Raw genomic sequence first — 20607 nt, 5'->3', positions numbered from 1 at the left:
ATTCACCATAAATCGAAATATTGTGCTAGAGACTTATCGTTTGTTCCCAAATGAAGGTAAATGATTGAATATTACTAGAATTTAAGAGTTTTAGCTTACAATTGCATTTTTCGACCATTTCGGTCGAGTCAAAGTTGACCAAAGGTTGAAATTTTGGCACTTGTCGTGATTTATATGAAAATATGTCAAAACTGATAAAAGTTACAACCATGAGTTATTTTTTTGTTGTATTCTACATGAAATTGTGCATATTTTCACATATAAAACTTTATATAACGGCTAATAGAAAATGGTGAAAAAATTACGACAAAGTGACTAAAGAATTTCTGAGATTGTAAGAGCCTGACGCTGTCTCTTCCAAACACGTGTGTTCGTTGTCCATTGGAGTGGCGAGACGTTTGGCGTCTTCACAAACAGAAAAATACACACAGTTTGATACAGAAGATTCGTCGGAACATTATGAGTACATGATTAGAATGCTTGCGTGGCAATGCAAGTAGTGGTGATTGTACATACATCAAGACAACAATGGTTAGGGAGAAACAGACGGAAATATTAAATCGCATTCCTTTAGAGAAAGAAAACAAGATGCTCTTGTTGTCTTGTCCACTCCAATGGACGACAAACACACGAACACACACGTGTCTGGAAGAGACGGCGCCAGGCTCTTACAAGATTTTCAGCAGAGTTAGTGCGGACGTAAGGAAAAAGTTTTTTTCAAAAATTCACCATACATCAAAATATTGTGCTAGAGACTTCTCGTTTGTTGCAAAATGAAGGTAAATGACCGAATATTACTAGAATGTAAGAGTTTTAGCTTACAATTGCATTTTTGACCATTTCAGTCGAGTCAAATTTGACCGAAGGTTGAAATTTTGGCACTTATCAAGATTTATATGAAAATATATCAAAATTGATGAAAGCTACAACCATGAGTTATTTTTTGTTGTATTGTACATGAAATTGCACACATTTTCATATATAAAACTTTATGTAATGGCTAATAGAAAACAGTGCAAAAATTACAACAAAGTGACTAAAGAATTTCTGAGATTTTCAGCAGAGTTAGCACAGACGTAAGGAAAAAGTTTCTTTCAAAAATTCACCATAAATTGAAATATTGTGCTAGAGACTTCTTGTTTGTTTCAGAATGAAGGTAAATGTTGAATATTACTAGGATGTAAGAGTTTTAGCTTACAATTGCATTTTTCGACCATTTTGGCAGAGTCAAAGTTGAACGAAGGTTGAAATTTTGTCACTTATCGTGATTTATATGAAAATATGTCAAAATTGATAAAAGCTACAACCATGAGTTATTTTTTGTTGTATTCTACATGAAATTGCGCACATTTTCACATATAAAACTTTATGTAACGGCTAATAGAAAACGGTGCAAAAATTACGACAAAGTGACTAAAGAATTTCTGAGATTTTCAGCAGAGTTAGCTAATGCTTTCTTTTGGGATAAAAAAGAAATTCACGCATACGCAGCTGGGTCACGCTTGTAAACAAAACAACAGCGTGATCCGTGAACTCTCAGTATCCCTCAAGGCGCATGATTTAAAATTTTTTGCAAACGAGGCCTATAAGTATTTTCCCGCGAATATTTAAAAAACTTTTTGTAGTCGACATATTTTATGTCCACTCGGCACCCGACAGACAACTTCTGTCGACATAAAATACGTCCAGTCAGCGTTAAAGGGTTAAGAACACTCAAGTCTCCCCCAACATTAATTGCCTATAGAATAAATAAGACCTCAAGTTCATTACTTGCAAGGTTTAAGTGATTCATTCAAGGAAATGACCTAAGGTTTCCTTTGGTGAGTACAGTATTTTAATGCTTTTAAAAATAAGATTGCAGATGGAGTACCTTGATCTGTTTTAATGGAAAATTGCACTGAACACAAGATGACTCGCAATGTAAAAAACCAAATAGGGTATCTCCCCCATCATCAACAAAGCAACAAGAAATGAGAGATTGAAAAGCCATGGTTGTAAGAACCACTCAGTATAGAGACAGAATCTAACACTTTCAGCCATTTATTTGTAGCTTAAGAATATAACAGTCATGTGATAGTTCTGAAATAATCAGAGCTTTAGCTTAACTTTTAGTACTGGATCTGTTTTATTATTACAGTACTATTATTCAGAGTATGAACTATATTCAAATGGAAGAAGCCCAATCTTGTAAATAATCAGGTGTTCATTTGAAAGAAATAACAGAAGGTAATAGGGAAAAAAAAGATCAGTTATTAGAAGAAAACACTTAAATTAACAAATTAATAAATAAACAAAAATATATAATTGTAAGCTAAAACTCTTACATTCTAGTAATATTCAATCATTTACCTTCATTTTGCAACCAATTGGAAGTCTCTAGCACAATATTTCAATTTATGGTGAATTTTTGAAAAAACTTTTTTCTTACGTCCGCGCCAGAAATTCTTTAAATCACGTTGTCGTAATGTTTGCACTGTTTTATATTAGTCGTTACATAAAGTTTTATATATGGAAATGTGCGCAATTTCATGTAGAATACAACAGAAAATAACTCATGGTTGTAGCTTTTATCAGTTTTGAAATATTTTCATATAAATCACGATAACTGCCAACTGCACAGATTTCCGTACTGCAGAGTGTTGAATCTCGGCAGGCGTAAATCCCTCGTCGTCGTAAACAATCTCGGACCACAACTTCCTCCAGCTCGCGTTAACGGTAGCAGGTTTCATTTCTTGCAGTGCCTTCTGGATGTTCTGAAGGCACGTGGCAATTGTGTACTGCCGCCAGTACGCCTTCAAATTGAATGTTTCATCCTCATCTTCTTGGGCGGCATCCACACACGCAACGAGGTCCGCCAAGGTATTCTTCATGTAGAGGGCCTTGAATGCCCTGATAACCCCCTGGTCCATCGGTTGAATTAAGGACGTTGTGTTGGGTGGCAGGAACTCAACCTGAATGCCCTCATGCGAAAAGATCAGTCAGCGTGTCCACCAGCGTTATCCAACAGGAGAAGGATCTTAAATGGCAAGCCCTTCTCTAAGAGATATTTACTGACTTGTGGGATAAAACACTGGTGGAACCAGTTGGAGGTCAGCATCTTCGTAATCCATGCTTTTGGATTATGCATCCAATACACGGGAAGGAGATTCTTATTTTTATTTTTCAAAGCACGAGGTTTTTCGACTTATAAATAAGCCCTGGCTTTAGCAAAAATCCCACAGCATTGCCACACATCACGAGGGTAACACGATCTTTGAATGCTTTAAAGCCAGAGGCTTTGGCTTCTTCTTTGAACAGGAAAGTTCGCGATGGCATTCTCTTCCAAAACAAACCCGTCTCGTCCCATATTAAAGACTTGTTCGGCTTGTATCCACCTTCAGCGATAATATTCTTGAACGTCTCATTCGCGTAAGTTTCAGCAGCGACCGTGTCAGCGAAGCAGCCTCGCCATGCAGGAAAACGCTTTTCAGGCCGGCGTTTCTGAAACTTGGCGAACCATCCTTTGCTGGCGGTAAAACGTTGTGTCTGAGGCTGGGAATCAGTGGATGTCCCTGCTTGAGGTTCATCTACATCATCTTCGTCGTCTTCCTCTTCTTCTTCAGCGTGGTCGCCATCATCTTGAGGTTCCTTTGCCGAAATTCTCATACAACCTCAAAGCCTTGGTTCGGATGGTGTTCGTATCCAAGGCTATTTTCTTCTTCCAGCAGTCGGCAATCCAGATTGACAAAAAGCACCTTCCATACGGACGATCGTTTTATTACGAGCCGTAACAACTCGCTTTGCTGACTTGCTAAAGGTGATGGCAGCCGTCTCTCCTAATCTTCGCCTCATCCTTCTTAATGTAGCGAACGGTGGATTCGTTCACTCCAAAATGGCGGGCCACGGCCACAGAACTTCTCCCTTCCTTCAACATATCGAGAAGTGTCACCTTCTCAGCAATTGTCATCATTTTCCGTTGGCGTTTAGGCTCAGTACCAGCCTTAGCAGAAGCAGAACGCTTGGGGAGCCATTGTAGGGGTTAAACAAAGTTAAAAAAAGTTCAACTTCAAACACACACTGTCACGCACAGCACTGGTAATGTAAACAGCATCTATCTACCGAGAGAGCGGGAAACGGCGTGGCCGCGAGAAGATGCTGCGGGTCAGAGACAAGGGAAGCTGCTGCGGGTCGGAGAAACGGTCAAAACACCAATCACAGGCGAGATTACAAAACTTGGGAGCTGATTCGTCATCTATCACCAATGGAACCAATCACAGCCCATCTTACATGCTAGTTTCAAATTCAAATATACTTTACGCTATTTTATGCTTTTTTTGTTGTAGTAGTATAGGTTTATTCGAGATGTGATTTTTGCAACAAACAATATTATTGGATGCAGTACAAAAGATTCATGGAAAAGATGCACATTCATTACATTTGTATTTTATAATTAGTATATATGTAGCCATCAGCAGCCTTACACCATTCAAATATGACAATGTCAGACTGCATCTGATTAGCGTTTCTTGTTCAGTTTAATTTTACTAGTACTATAATGAATTATCGTATGATCACATTCTCTTTTTGTTTAATTTCATTTTGTACTGAATTATATGTCATAATGCAATGAACCAACAGTACTAGCAGATATTAATAATTATTAATGAAATTAATGAAATATTTGGGTCTTCATATATCGCGACTATTTTTGAAATTTCCGGAAAATCCGCTATATATTTTCTCTTATAATATACACATACGTAATGGAAAAAATCCGTGAAGTCGTGAATCCGCGATATTCGAACCGCGAAGTAGCGAGGGTTCACTGTATATACGTACTAAACGCCACGGTCAAAACATCTGCTCCCCGAATGTATACGTATTAAACGGCTCAGGCAGCGTTGGCGCGCTACGTATACAGTATATACGTACTAAATGGTTAAAGGGTTAAAGTGGTGACCCCGTGGATGTCCGCCACACGCCCCCTCACCTACCACCTCCTGAAGAAGTCCCTCCTCAAGGCATGCTCCCTGCCGGTCGCTGAGCAGGCCGCCTGTGCCCTCGACCTCGCCGTCAGCCCGCGGCAGGATTAGAGCGTCATGGAGTATGATACAGGACCTCCTCACACTCCTCGACACTGACGGCAGTGGAAAACAACTCGAAATAAGCCTGTCACGGGAGCTCCTCCTCCGTCAGCTACTCCTGGAGGTCCGCACGCAAATCCCTGAGCCCTACGCCATGCCCCTTGAGGTCCTGATCTGCACGGCGCAGCACCTGACGGACTCCGTGAAGGCAACGAAGCGGGTACCAGCGCCCACACTCACCATCAGCGCCATCCAGCAGGAGGAGGGCGCAGAGCAGGAGGTCAACGCTGTCACCAGGAGGCGCCCAATGCCTCACAACAGGTGGAATACCCCGGGTCTTTGCCACTACCACAGGCGGTTCGGCAAGGATGCCCGGAACTGCCTGCCGCCCTGTTCATTCGCCCGTCCAAAAAAACGGGGGAGGCGGTGGCCGGCAAGACAGGCCGCCATGGCAACAGAAGAACCCAGGGGCCCAGAGCCAGTAGGCTTCTACGTCCGCGACACCGTCTCCGGCAGGATGATGTTGGTCGACACGGGGGCCATTAGATCAATCTTCCTGCTGTCCAGAAAGGACCGCAAGCGAGCACCGGACCTGGCTGCTTCCCTGATGGCTGCCAACGGGTCCCCCATCCTCTCCTACGGCACCAGGCTCCTGTCGACCTCCATCCTTGGCCGGAGATATTCCTGGGACTTTGTTGTCACGGACGTAAGGGCCCCGCTCCTGGGTGCGGATTTCCTTGCCCACTTCGGGCTGGCAGTCGACGTCGGTCGGAAGCGCCTCCTTGACACCGACTCCTGCCAGTCCCTCCCGTTAGCAATGGGACCCAAGGCGCCCACCATCTGCTCTGCTGCCCCTGACCAGTACTCACAGCTGCTGAAGGAGTTCCCTGAGGTGTTCAGGCCCGAGCTCCGCTGACACTCATGTACCTTGGTGTCAGGGGTCCAGGAATACAAGTCTCAGTATGAGAAATGTCCATTATAAAAAAATACTAAAATAAAAGTAATCTGAACATCTTAAAATGATGTAATCTGATTATCTAAAAAATAAATCAACTGTTCATAGCTGTCCATTTCTCCATTAATGACAAATGTAAGATCTGTCTTCCTAATGTCCATTACATACATTACCCAGCATAATCAGTGTGGTACAAGTGCAGGCCAAGCTTGTGAAAGGGTGGTCCTACCTGAGGGTGAACATTTGAAAGAAAAAATTGCCACCACAAGTGTAATGAACATATACACGGAAAAATACACAGCATAAGTATGTTTTGGTATAAAATTTATGCTCATTTCTAAGATTATTTATTTTTGTGATAATAATCACTTGATAAACTGCCGTTAAGGGTGTCAAGATTTAAGGGGAGCGCATGCTTATATAGAAATAATGTTCTGATTTTTATGAAATTTTTATATTTTATACATATATATAAGGTGATGTTCCAGAGAAAATTTTAGAGTGATTGGATGATTATTTTGGATTTTATTTATAAAATAAAAATGTTTCTCCTCCTTCAATTCTAGAGCTATTGCAATGCAGCTTCATACACAGAAAGTATATCATAGTAGGAAAAAAATCATGGGAAGAGTTTTTCTATTTTTCATTTTTTTTTTTTGGATGGGGCGAGGGGGGGATTTTCCCCCAAATTTGTATAATTTGATTATCACGGGTTCCTTGTCAACCAAAGAAAAAATCTAGCCCCAAAGAAATATTCATCGTTCTTTCCTCTTTCCAATGGTATATTTAACTTTAAAATTGGCCTAAAAATAAAAAAGTAATTAGTGTTTGAAGTGCAAAAAAGTGAAAACTGAGAAAAACAACCGTAAAGGTCAACAAGTGTTTTTTTTTGGCACTCTTGGAAAAAACTTATCTTAAAGCATTATTTTGGTTGATTTCTGGCTCCAGGTCACCCCCCCCCTTTATAAAAAGGGGTATTATTTGCTCGAGGCGAGGGTATCGTCAAGTACCACCTGACTCATTGTTGCCTGGTTTGAAATTAAGAAACTAAAAGTTTAGTAGCTACCAGGCTGATATTCTTGACTCATTTTCAGTCGTTTTTTTCACTTGTTTGGTCTTTTGAGTTTGATTTTCAAGCCTTTGTCTCTCAAATGAAGAACTTCTTCTATACTTTCACTTGTGCCAAACAGATGTGTTAGTTGAATTTCTCATAGCCGAAGTTGTGTTCAATTTCCTCAATATTTATCTCACTCAACTGATGGTGCTGAGATTTTCCATTGTTAATTCGCTTTGCTGGGGCACTAACTGTAAACCTACACGACTGGCATTTCGTTAAAATATCATTATCCCATCTATTGGCAGAGACTTCGACCTGAACTTTACCCCTGCAATTTCCTACCTTGCATCTAATACCCGACACTATTTTATCTAACTGAGATCTAGATATAATGAACTTGTCATCATATACTCCCTTTTCATCATCCTTTATTCATTTCATCAACTGTGAGTGTATTTTTGAGTAAAAAGTTGCCCACCACCCACTTTCAACATTTGGAGGCAACTGAATCAGCACCCTGTCTGTCTCTTAGACCACGCATTCACCAAGGAACAAGCCATTGTTGTTGCCAGACACTGCCAGACATAGGAGATAAGGTGATATAAAAATCAAAATAATTAATAAATTATGCAAATAAAGGAAAAAATGACAATAGTCATTAGGAGCCAAACGTCAGCTCTACCTCACCGTGTGGGCGGCAGAGGCCCAAAACCCCATTAATTTTAATATTTCGAAAAAATGCTTTGGTCACATGATAACGAAGGTGTTGCTCATGTCTTGCGGCCATTTAACCATTTTTTTAAATTTCAAAAATATTCATCAAAAATTGAAGAGTGCGCTCCCCTTAAGGCTAGTTTACAGAATCTTACGCTTTAACAAATATACAAGTAATATACTTCACAAGTACAGTATATCTGTGCTTGTACACATACAATGCAGTTTAATATTCTTTGCAGCGTCCTTGATTCTTTTATAACAATACAGCATAATACGGTATTTTTTTTAAACTGTAAATGTCACTTCTCACTCTTTTTTTTGTTTTTAGTAGTAATCTGTACAACACAAAAATTATATCCTAGCTTTACTGTAAGGGCAGTAAATCAACAACATGGTTATATTTCACAATTCAATCTGGATAGAACTTTAAAAAAATAAATGGCCCAGCTCTGTTTGATGATTACATTTGTACACATCTGAATGACAAGCCTAACTCAAAAAGTACATAAATCCAAATCTTAGTGTACTGTAATGCTTACTCTTCCTACTAATATTAGAGAAAACTCCACACTGGCACCGATTCACTGGTCAATCCTGTGATGGTTGAAAATTTTTGCATAGTCTACATAAACAACTTTAGTCACTCAATCACACTAATTCTACAATATACTACAGAGCTGCATAATGTACACGCATCATGGTGTTGCCTCTGCCATGATTACACATAATTTTACAGCACAGTATCTACAACTGTTAAAAAAATTTCACTGAGTCATAATACATTAAATACCAACCACACAATGGATATAGAGTACAGTAAACATAATGGGTAACATTATCCTACAGTGATTCTAAGATTAATGTTTCCAATGATAAAAAGATTTAGCTCTCACTTTTTTAAACAACTAACCTTATTTTGGCTTCTAAAGGATTACAGGTGGCCATGCTGGTTATTACACTCTGTGCCTCTGTCCAGCATCCTTGCAGAAGTAAATCATTCAAGGTTATGTGTGTTTGGGCAAACATCCAAGTACTGGAAAACTGGCCATGAGGAGGAAACCTTTCCTGAGCATGCTGTAACACCTCTCCTGCTAGCTGATAATCTCCCTGTAACAATTGTAAGTTTAACCTTTTCAATCTTTGTAATGGATGGAGTTCCTAATGTCGAGAAAAATACTAAAAATACTTTACAAACATGAAAGTCAAAACAAAAGATTATGAATCTTACAAGGTGATTTAGTATATTTTTTCAGAAATTAATTGGTAGCTAACAGTTAAATGCTTTGATTGATCATTAATGTTCACTGTATATGACCAATAAGGCATTCAGTATAAAATCTAAGCATGTAACGCAATAAGAACTCAATAATGAGTTGTCTTTATTGTCTTCTTTGTGCCTGGTACACTTTCTACCTAAATTCTGAACTACTGTATATGCCAGTGTATAAGGCGACTCCGCGTATAAGACAAGCCACCATCTTTCATGTAAAAATGTGGGTTAAGAGGCATGATCACCGTATAAGACGACACCCAATTTATTAAATCAAATAACACTATCAGCAGATGTAAGCATAATATTCCGGGAGCTAGCAAGGAGTTATAACACATCTCGAGTACAAAAGGTTTGAATGTCATAATCGTTAGTATATCCTTAGGAGGCACCAGTATGGCGATTCTTAAGTTCTGAATTTGGTGCGTTATATAGGGGCGCTTGAACGCCCCCAAAATGAGCTTTGAATCACATTCTGGAGTACATTGACCAGACTGGTGTCAAAAAGTTACGGTTTGGAAGCCTGATTACAAATGAAGTGTTCTTAAATACCAAATTTGGTGCAAAACCCATTTAAGAATGGCCTAAGATGGCGCTATTGTGAAGTTTATATCACATGTTGAGTACATGGCTCAAAACTTGGTAGTATTATCCACTAGAACCTACAGATCAAGAATTGATAATTCTTAAGTGATGAATTTGGTGCAAACCTTGTTTAAGAACGGCCTAAAGGCAGCGCTTCTTATGACTAATCTATGTCACGTCCTAAGTACATGAATGAAACTTGGTGGACCGTGGAACCATACTTTGGACCTTACTGATCAAGAAAAGGTAGTTCTTAAATGATAATATTTGTGCAAAACTCATTTATTAAATTGACAATATATTCCGTCCCTACATTAAATCATCAAAACTAATCAGATATGAAGTATTACAAAATTTAAACAGTATTAGAAAATTTAGTCTCAGCATATCTTACGTGAAAGATATCTTCTGCTGGGCATAGCTAACTAATGGTTGTGGATAATATACATAAAATAAATTCTGCAAAAATGCACGTATGTCATAATTTGTGCTGATCTGGTGATGAGTACTGTGTGTATGTAGCCTAATGAATATTTTCTGATCCTTCTTAGTTCCAGTCTAGTCATCCTCATCAGAACCATTCTCTTCATCAGATGATGCAACCTGCATATCAGCTTCTGGCTCTTCCTCTATTTCTTGAAGTTCGATTCTTCCGGGACAAGACTTTCTGGGAGCTGCTCTTCATAGAACCAAATGGGTTTGTACTCACCATCTAGTAATTGCCAGCCATTTTCTTCTGTTGGGTGCTGGTCGAGATCTTGTTTATCTGCAGCCGCCCACATCTTTGCAACGAATGATGCTCGCTTTATGTGGGCATTGACCTCATCCTCACATGGTGCAAGCCCACTGGCATCAATGCCAATCAAGTTGGAAAGCAAATTCTTTCCTCTCTTCGTCCATAGGTCTTCATGAACTTCTGAAACCTGAGGTCACCAAGGCTTGTAGATTTTTTGCACCATAGATATCTGCAGTGAATCGGAAGAGGGTTGCTTTGGTTGCATTAGAAACAAGTGCAGGCCATGTCATATCTGTGAAAGCACGCTGGTAGTCAGGTGTTTTTTCAAGCAGCTTGAATGGTCGTACTTTGCCTTTTCTTACAAAGGATGAGGTGTAATCTGATCCAGTAAAGGCGTGAAAAGCAGGCAATGCAGCGCAAAGCCCTGGTCCAAGTTCATGATGAATTGCAGTCAGATTTATGAACCGGCGGTTGTTATTTGCTGCAGTTCCAACATCCATCAAAGTTTGCCCTGAACTTGTTGCAATGGCACAGGAGTATCACAGCTATATCTGTGTCGGATGCTCTGACTGCAATGTTGCTGTTGGCATCGTCATTGAAGAGTGAATGAAGGCAGATTTTTGTGTCAGCCTCCTCATGGTTGTTGTGTAAATCCTGAACAGTTGTTCGTTGTATCATTCTGTCCTGAACTTTGAAGTGGTAGCACTCACCTGGAACATCTAAAATTACTTCATGTTGACCAAGAATGTCTATATAGCAGGGATGCTGCCATTCACTGGCGAAACTCTGGTAGCTGTTTTTGAATGACCTAGACTTGAGAGCATCATTAAGGTCTCTTGGAACTCGTCTCTGCTCAGGCCCAGTGATGACAAAAGTTCTGCCGTCAGCTTTTCTCCTATCTCTTTCAGAGTCCTTTATGGATGGCTGCGGATAGTCATCAAAGATAATGTGGACAGACTTGGCTTGGCTTTGAAGAGTGCATTGTTTGGGATTCTGGAAGACCGAGTGAAAGATCATGGTAAACCAACAACCATAAATTCATACATTATAGATGGACAATTCCTTCTGCACAGCATGCCAGGAAACCTGCCCCAAACCTATGGGGGACTTGCAAGGAGCATTCTTCTTCAGTGCCTTCAAAGCCAAGCCAAGTCTGTCCACATTATCTTTGATGACTATCCACAGCCATCCATAAAGGACTCTCAAAGAGATAGGAGAAAAGCTGATGGCAGAACTTTTGTCATCACTGGGCCTGAGCAGAGACGAGTTCCAAGAGACCTTAATGATGCTCTCAAGTCTAGGTCATTCAAAAAACAGCTACCAGAGTTTCTCGCCAGTGAATGGCAGCATCCCTGCTATATAGACATTCTTAGTCAACATGAACTAATTTTAGATGTTCCAGGTGAGTGCTACCACTTCAAAGTTCAGGACAGAATGATACAACGAACAACTGTTCAGGATTTACACAACAACCATGAGGAGGGTGACACAAAAATCTGCCTTCATTCACTCTTCAATGACGATGCCAACAGCAACATTGTAGTCAGAGCATCCGACACAGATATAGCTGTGATACTCCTGTGCCATTGCAACAAGTTCCAGGGCAAACTTTGGATGGATGTTGGAACTGCAGCAAATAACTGCCGGTTCATAAATCTGACTGCAATTCATCATGAACTTGGACCAGGGCTTTGCGCTGCGTTGCCTGCTTCTCACACCTTTACTGGATCAGATTACACCTCATCCTTTGTAAGAAAAGGCAAAGTACGACCATTCAAGCTGCTTGAAAAAACACCTGACTACCAGCGTGCTTTCATAGATATGATATGGCCTGCACTTGTTTCTAATGCAACCAAAGCAACCCTCTTCCGATTCACTGCAGAAATCTATGGTGCAAAAAAATCTACAAGCCTTGGTGACCTCAGGTTTCAGAAGTTCATGAAGACCTATGGACCGAAGAGAGGAAAGAATTTGCTTTCCAACTTGATTGGCATTGATGCCAGTGGGCTTGCACCATGTGAGATGAGGTCAATGCCCACATAAAGCGAGCATCATTCGTTGCAAAGATGTGGGCGGCTGCAGATAAACAAGATCTCGACCAGCACCCAACAGAAGAAAATGGCTGGCAATTACTAGATGGTGAGTACACCCCCCATTTGGTTCTATGAAGAGCAGCTCCCAGAAAGTCTTGTCCCGGAAGAATCGGAACTTCAGGAAATAGAGGAAGAGACAGAAGCTGATATGCAGGTTGCATCATCTGATGAAGAGAATGGTTCTGATGAGGATGACTAGACTCGAACTAAGAAGGATCAGAAAATATTCATTAGGCTACATACACACAGTACTCATCACCAGATCAGCACAAATTATGACATACGTTTTTTTTGCAGAATTTATTTTATGTATATTATCCACAACCATTAGTTAGCTATGCCCAGCAGAAGATATCTTTCACGAAGATATGCTGAGACTAAATTTTCTAATACTGTTTAAATTTTGTAATACTTCATATCTGATTAGTTTTGATGTTTTAATGAAGGGACGGAATATATTGTCAATTTAATAAATGAGTTTTGCACAAATATTATCATTTAAGAACTACCTTTTCTTGATCAGTAAGGTCCAAAGTATGGTTCCACGGTCCACCAAGTTTCATTCATGTACTTAAGACGTGACATAGATTAGACATACGAAGTGCTGCCTTTAGGCCGTTCTTAAACAAGGTTTGCACCAAATTCAACACTTAAGAATTATCAATTCTTGATTTGTAGGTTCTAGTGGATAATACTACCAAGTTTGAGCCATGTACTCAACATGTGATATAAACTTCACAATAGCGCCATCTTAGGCCGTTCTTAAATGGGTTTTGCACCAAATTTGGTATTTAAGAACACTTCATTTGTAATCAGGCTTCCAAACCGTAACTTTTGACACCAGTCTGGTCAATGTACTCCAGAATGTGATTCAAAGCTCATTTTGGGGGCGTTCAAGAAAGCGCCCTATATAACGCACCAAATTCAGAACTTAAGAATCGCCATACTGGTGCCTCCTAGGGATATACTAACGATTATGACATTCAGACCTTTTGTACTCGAGATGTGTTATAACTCCTTGCTAGCTCCTGGACTATAAGCAATGGTGAGGTAATGTTCAAAGGATATTTTATTTGCAACGATTAAAAAGCTCAAAAACATTTTTAAACAATAAAAATCCTACTTATTCATTATCATGTTCATCATCTGATGTCATAAGTTCGTTGATGATGTCTTGTGATTTATATGTAAGGAAATCATTGTTCAGATCAGATTCCAAATCTGATGGGGTATCAATTTCTGCTTCTTCCTCCTTTGCAAACTTTATTGCTTTTAACTAGAATGAAGCTTCGTACTTCCTCCTTTTATTTTTACCGAGAGTTGGTGTGGCCATGATGGGGTCTTGTGATAACTGTAACTGAATAATGGTACTGTACTCTGGATACAACTAGTAACAACGTGAGAGCTCGCTCACCCTAACGTTTTTTAGTTATTACAGCTGTTTTGTTTACAGTGTTGATAGCTGTGACAGTAGTTAACTACTGACTCAACCATTGACACTTCAGTGGGTAGTCTATCATTAAAAATCTCAGCTGGATTTACGGTTTGCTTTTTATACTCGGTGTATAAGATGACCTGCCCATTTTGGGGGAGACTTTTAAGGTTAAAAGGTTGCCTTATACACCGGCATATATGGTAGGTCTTCATTTATGCATCTTTCCCATAATTTTCTATGGCTTTCCATTGGTATTTATCCTGCTACTTCCATATTTACCAGCATTAAAGTATTCAAGGAAGTAAAATACCTTTTATAATTAAGGTCATTTGTTACAACTGTACTACAAGGCACACAAAAGGGGAACAACAGAACTCTGTTTATACAAAAACAAATTGTAATGAAAGGACTCGGTGGCATTGGGGTTCATCTGTTGGTATGCGCAAGGCTTGGTTGTCGCCCTGCTTTGAACCCCGTGATGTAGCCAGTTTTCTTCTTACCACCTTGCTGGTAAGATGTCTCTTCATCCTCCTCCCAAAGCCGGTATTCTTTGTTTGCCTGTGTTTCAATTGGTCTGATTTTCTGTTTTGTGAGGTACTGTGTAAATGGGTGTGTGTTTTGTCTCATGATGCAAACCCAAAACCCATCAAAGCCTTCTCATAAGCCTCAGAAGAAATGTCCCAGAGTACCCAACTATCCTTGTTCTTGTTTCTTTGCTTCCTTTGAGACTGATCCTCATTTCACTTGCAGTAGATGGAGAGCGAATGTATGTAACATTACTAACCCTTGCTCTGATATCGTTCTTGGTTTCCTGAGCAACGGAGAATCTTTGCCAAGAAGCAGAATAGGGGGATGTTGGTGATGCCACCTTGGGAAGGGTTCTCTCCTCCTTCGATGGATGCTTCACAAGATCTTGTTCTTCCTTTTCCTTGAACAATCGTCCTTCCTTCACTTCTTCATTAGAAGATTTTACGCCATCTCATCCTTCCACGGCTTCGCCTTTGGAAGTTTTGGGAGAGTGGTCAGGAGTTATTGTACCTTCTGCTGCCCCCTTTCTCTTGGGAGGGGAGGTTTCTCCCCCTGAGAGGGTGGAGGCAGCGTCATATTGTTCTCTTTCAGGATTGGATGTGCAGAAGATATCGGGCATTTGGGCTTCATTAGTCCTATCAGGGGTACCAACCTGAGACAACCTACTATCCCATTTTATGTCCTCTCACATCCCAATGTTGACTGCCATGACAGTTACTAGTCCCCCTGCCCACTGATCTTCTGGGTTGGGCGCTGCTGTTCCAGAGGCGGCTCGCCTCTCATCAGACCTTTTGATGCGTCATCTCAGGTCAACCCCTGTTAAGGTGTCTTCTTCTGACGCTCCCATCTCAGCTGCCATGACAGTTCATGATACAATGGCTTTCCCTGCTCCCGACCTGAGAACCTCTACTGCAGCAACTGATGGCTATGAGATGACGTCTTCTACTCCTGCTCTTTCCGCGGACTCTCTTGCTTGGGCTGTATTGGACAAAGTTGACATTGTCTTTAGAGAGAGATATGATAGTGCTCCGAAGAGGAAATGATGTAGACCTACCTCCCTCTTCTTCTTCTTTGTCCTCGTCATCTGCTTCGTCCTTGTCCTCGTCTTCTTTTTCTCTTGTGCAATCCTCACCCCAGTAAATGGAGGATTAAGGACTTCGTAACCGATTCTTCATCATCCGATAGCAGCCGTCCTTCTGACTGCAGACGTCGCTCTCCTGCAGATGGACGAAGATGCCCTCCTGTCCGTGGCCACGGATTTAGCTCCCCTGCAGACGGACATATACTTCCTTCCGTCCATGGCTGTTGCTCCTCTGCCGATGGATGCGGACAGTCTTCTGTCTACATCCATCACTCACCTGTCAATGGACAGGTTCCAGTTGTGTCAGGAACAGGCCTTCCTGACAGTTCTTCTCCAGTTCGTCCAATGCAAGTTTGAAGAAAAGCCAATAAAGCTCCAATCAAAGTGAGGTCGATGGTCCGTTCCTGGACATGCTGTCTTGAGACAACTTCCACACCTCCCTGTGCGACAGCCACGTGTCAATATACGGCCCTATGTCTGTGCTGTCACGTCCGCGGCCGTGTGAACTCTTTTTCTCCTAGGAGAGCAAGAATGGGAGAGATGACGAGATGCTGACAAGCGAGGCTGAATTTGAACTAACTGCACTTACGTGCATCTTCATGGACATAGACATGCGACACGACACGTTTGTGGGAGCTGGAACAATGATCCAAGGGCCTCCCGGGACAGCGTGAACAGGGAGGGGTTCTGTAATGACGGAGACTAAGGTCAGGGACATGCCAGCAATGAGGAGACAATGGCCTAGACTGGAAACATGTCCGCGGCTGGGCAGAATCTCTTACGTCCATCATACGATAGCAGGACCCAGAAGGAAACATTTGAACTTCCGAAGCCTTCTCTACACAGGATTCCTTAACAGGAGCCTTGTCATCCTTCCTACGAACACGAACAGGGGGATCCGGGGAAGATGACACTGCCGTAGATTTTCCTATCGCTGATCTCTGCTCGAAGTGGAAAACTGATGGACAAGAAGCGGCTGGACATGACACCCCCTCATCAGCAAAACAGCCACGAGGTGGAGCGGGAGAACCACAGCCATGGTCGGGCGATGACAGAAAAGAAGAGAAGGAAGACAATAGAGGAGAAGACAGAGATGGAGACTTACGATGCTGCTTCTTCACAACACAGGTGAACTTCTCTCGAAAAACAGTGTTGACTCTGTCAACCACTGTTTTATGAGACCATCAGAAGACAGATCCTAAGTAAAAGTCACCACTGCAGTAGGAGGTCCAAAGCTCCACAAGGGATACGCTGCCGATTGAGTGCGATAAACAGCCACCACCACAAATAGGGTTCCAAATCTCTGAAAGTGATGCACTGCCGATTGATCTGGATTCCGAACAGTAGCTCTACGAAGAGGTGAACAGGGTTAGCCTCTGCAGCCTCCGACTCAACGCTGGTCAGGGAACACCAAAGGCTGATGTGGCATCACTGGTACAGTCAAGGGGAGAGCAGCAGGGCTGGCAACTGTCCAGGCGGGTGACACAGGAAAGCACCAGGACAGGAAATGGGACAATAGGCCCTGGAAGACCTAGAGAAGCCCAGATGCCAGCCATCTTCTGAGCCTCTGAACCTGAAATAGAACAAGACAGAGATGCCTCCTCCCTTGACTGTACGTGGCTTCATCAAACCACCTTCATGTCCTTCTACCTGAGGGACATTGCCCACAGGTCCTTGGACACTTTTTGCCTGGGTCCAGTGGTGGCTGCTCAACAAGTTGTGTAGCTCACCCAATGCCCATAGTGGGATAGTGTGTATCTTACCTAAGATGATCGTATGAAAGTGAGTGTGAATGAGATGACTGATCTTTTTCCTTTCTATATTCCCCTTCTTCTTTACTGGCGGGCAGTAAGAAGATTGACCCATCACAAGCTGGAACTAGTTAGATACAGGTGAGTGAAAGCTTCCTGTTTGAGAAAAGTTTAACACACTATTCTTTCCTTGCAGAAGCTAATCCTTCCTCGCTCTAATGAGGGGAGAGAGGAATGATAACAAATGAATTGGTGGCTAATGTAGGTTTGTTGTCTTAACAAATATAGCTGTTAAGACAATATACAAATATACTGGCCTAATATACAAATGTATATTAGGCCAGTAGTCTGACTGTTTAATATCCTTTATTAGACTAGTCAAGAGGCTTTTGTCTCTTTTCTCTGCTTTTACTTAACCAAGAAACGAGACCAGGTGTGCTGAACATCTAGTCGGTTCGAGACTTCCTTTCCCCCCATCAAAAGTCAGAAGTGAGTCTATCCTAACATTAAGACCTAGGTTTGTTCCGCATATGAACAAATAACAAATTTTTAATTAATTTGTATTTTTCATAGCTAACAAACCTATGGTCTTAATGTATATTGCCCACCTCTTGCCACCCCTCAATGGATTCCCTGGGTTGGGAGAAACTGATACGTCACGGCGTTCTTGGGTGAAGGTAGGTCTGTTGTTTCCTACTATCTCACCCAAGTAGCCAAACCCCGTTGCCACCAATACCTTGTTCTACAATTTTATGTTTTTTACCAGTTTCCAGCTGATACTAAAAGATTTATCCTCACGTTAAGACCATAGGTTTGTTAGCTATGAGAAATACAAGTTAATGAAAAATTTGTCTTATCAGCAGACTGCAGCAACTACAGCCAATTTCTATTATCCTTGTGCTCTCCAAAGTTGCTGAAAAATTACAAATTTTTAATCAATTTGTATTTTTCCCAACATACAAACACGACATCTTTACATTGAGGAAATTTCTCCTGCGCTAGCTGGGAACCGGTTACAAAAAATTGAAATGTAATATGATCAAGGTGTGGCAGAGTAATACATAGCGTCATTCAGTGGGGTCAGCGAGTGGGCAGAGCTTCATCTTGCTCTCCCCAAAGGATCTCGCATCAGTGTTCTTCCAGCCGTGGGAAAACTGAATGAGGGGTGGATGAGATGGGCCATTAACATAGAGACCTAAGGTTTGTATGTTAGGAAAAATCCAATTGTTTAAAAATTTGTGACTTCTTCCTATATGAATAAAAATCCTTCAGTCTTTACATTGGGAGACTTACTTATTGGTGGGAGGAGAAGTAAGTTGAGACCGTTTGGAGGCCCGGCTCACCTGGGCTCACTTTCTGGCCATTCTTGTAGCATAGGAATGAGCCAAATGCCTCTGACTATAAGGAAAAATCTTTCCTAATAGCCAGACATCCAGGCTTGCAACACAATGGGAATACCATTCCACAATGTGCCAAAAAGGCAGTGAGAGTTTGCATTTGTCTTAGAAAAACAACCAATTGGATAACTACCTTAATCTGTGAAGAAACCTCTTGCTTACAGAGAGAAGATAGACACTGCTTCTAATTCTGAGATTTATTCATTGTATGGAATGAAGAGAAATAGAATTACAACCCTCTCACCTGTATCTAGACAGTTCCAGCTACCGAAGATTGTTCTCTCCGCTGCATGCTAGAAGCGAAGGTAGAAAAGGAGAAAGGAAGAAGGCCATTCACCCCTGACATCTAGAGCTCTAGGTTGCAATGAGCTGTCATCCACATCAGAAGAAGAAATGTACGCACTTCTGATAACCTCTCGTAGCCAGAAGGAGATGGTATTCTTGGACACTTCTTTCTTCTTCAGGCCAGTACTAACAAAAAGCCTTCAACACTCAGGTCTGAGGTACTGAGTTCTTTTTAGGTGGTGCTGTAGCACCCTAACTGGACATGAAAGCATTTCACTAGGATCATCACCAACAAAATCTCCAAGGGACGGAATCGAAAAGGGCTCAAACCTGTCATCAGGGACCTATGGGTTTCAGAGTCTTAGCCACGAATTCCAGGACAAAGTCGAAAGACACTGAACTCCAGCTCCTTGAGTGTCACCTCAAAAGAGAGGCCATGAAGTTCCCCCACTCTTTTGGGTGAGGCTAAGGCAAGTAAAAATATTGTCTTGAGGGTCAAAGCTCTTTCTGACAAACCCCATAAGGGCTCATAAAGGGCACAAATAAGCGCTAAGAACCAGTATCAAATCCCAGTTAGGTGGGTTTAGTTCTTTAGGGGGACCAGACTGCTCAAAACTTTGTAAAAGCATAAAGATCTCCTTGGAGGAAGAAAGATCTACTCCCTTTAGACGAAGAACTAGCCTTAAAGTAGCCCTGTAGACCTTAATGGCTAACACAAAAAGAAGCATCTTCCTACTTAGGAAAATGAGGAGGTCAGCTACTTGCTGAATAGAAGTTCTGACCAGAGCGAAACCCCGTTGACGACACCTATCACAGCAGTCTTCCCACTTCCCCTGGTACACACATGCCAATATTTACTATAATTTTGACACTCTAGTGGTTTTGGGACAAATGGTCTTAATTCTCTGTTTTGGCCCAAAATGTTTGTTTTTTGAGGTAGATCTTGACCTCCAAATTTTATTTTTTGATTCTTAATATCTGTTTATTGTTCAGTTTACTTGGTATAATATATAGTGTACTTCACAATCTTGAACTTTGGGGTATCTCTTTTTAAGAGAGTCCAACAGCATATTCTTTTCAATTGATTTGTTACTGTTTTCAGGAAGTACAATAGTACCCAGAATGCTGTTCATAGTATGTTTTTTTCTTTTACATTTATATTTTCTTTATTTCTTATCGACAAATAGTCTTCTATAAGCCACATGTCTTTTATGTCTGAACAACATTTCTGACACTGCTTGTCTCTTTAATAAATAATTTTATCATTCTAAAGCAGATTTTTTTTGGTCAGTTTCCAAGGTTAGAAACCTTGACTAACTTCCACTCCCAAAGAGGGAGTCGAATTGAATCAAGGATGGGTCATGACAGTATTTACATTTTTTGGGTAACTATATGGTACTGTATTATGGTTTTAATACCACTGACTTTTGTAAACTGAGCTTTCCTGGCAACAGTCAATTGCCAAGTCATAGGGAGGTTAGGATTTGTATTCACAAGACTGATAATATAAATTTTGCCCGGGGTGAGGTCCCTCTCACCAGGGAGGCCCAACAGAGGGAGGAGCAATACTGTTACCCACAGTGGTACTGGCCTGGGTCCTCGCCTGGATATACTGTACACCATAGCCCCATTGTCTTAGGGGTTGCCAGTCTGT

General features: G+C 41.2%; 1 protein-coding gene across 6 annotated transcripts in view; it reads right to left on the bottom strand.

Annotated features, from left to right (window-relative positions):
* ida (anaphase promoting complex subunit 5 ida) overlaps positions 1–20607 on the bottom strand; it is a 202497-nt gene that overhangs the window by 30758 nt on the left and 151132 nt on the right. For all 6 annotated transcript variants that reach the window (XM_067096145.1, XM_067096121.1, XM_067096138.1 and 3 more), the window contains exon 13: positions 8703–8899. In XM_067096145.1, the coding sequence (XP_066952246.1) occupies positions 8703–8899 (197 nt within the window). The remainder of the gene's footprint in view (positions 1–8702; positions 8900–20607) is intronic.

This window comes from Macrobrachium rosenbergii, chromosome 4 (assembly GCF_040412425.1).
Source record: "Macrobrachium rosenbergii isolate ZJJX-2024 chromosome 4, ASM4041242v1, whole genome shotgun sequence".
Classification (NCBI taxonomy): Eukaryota; Metazoa; Arthropoda; class Malacostraca; order Decapoda; family Palaemonidae; genus Macrobrachium; species Macrobrachium rosenbergii.
Note: the sequence above shows the minus strand (reverse complement) of the source record. Positions and strands in the feature narration are given on the sequence as shown.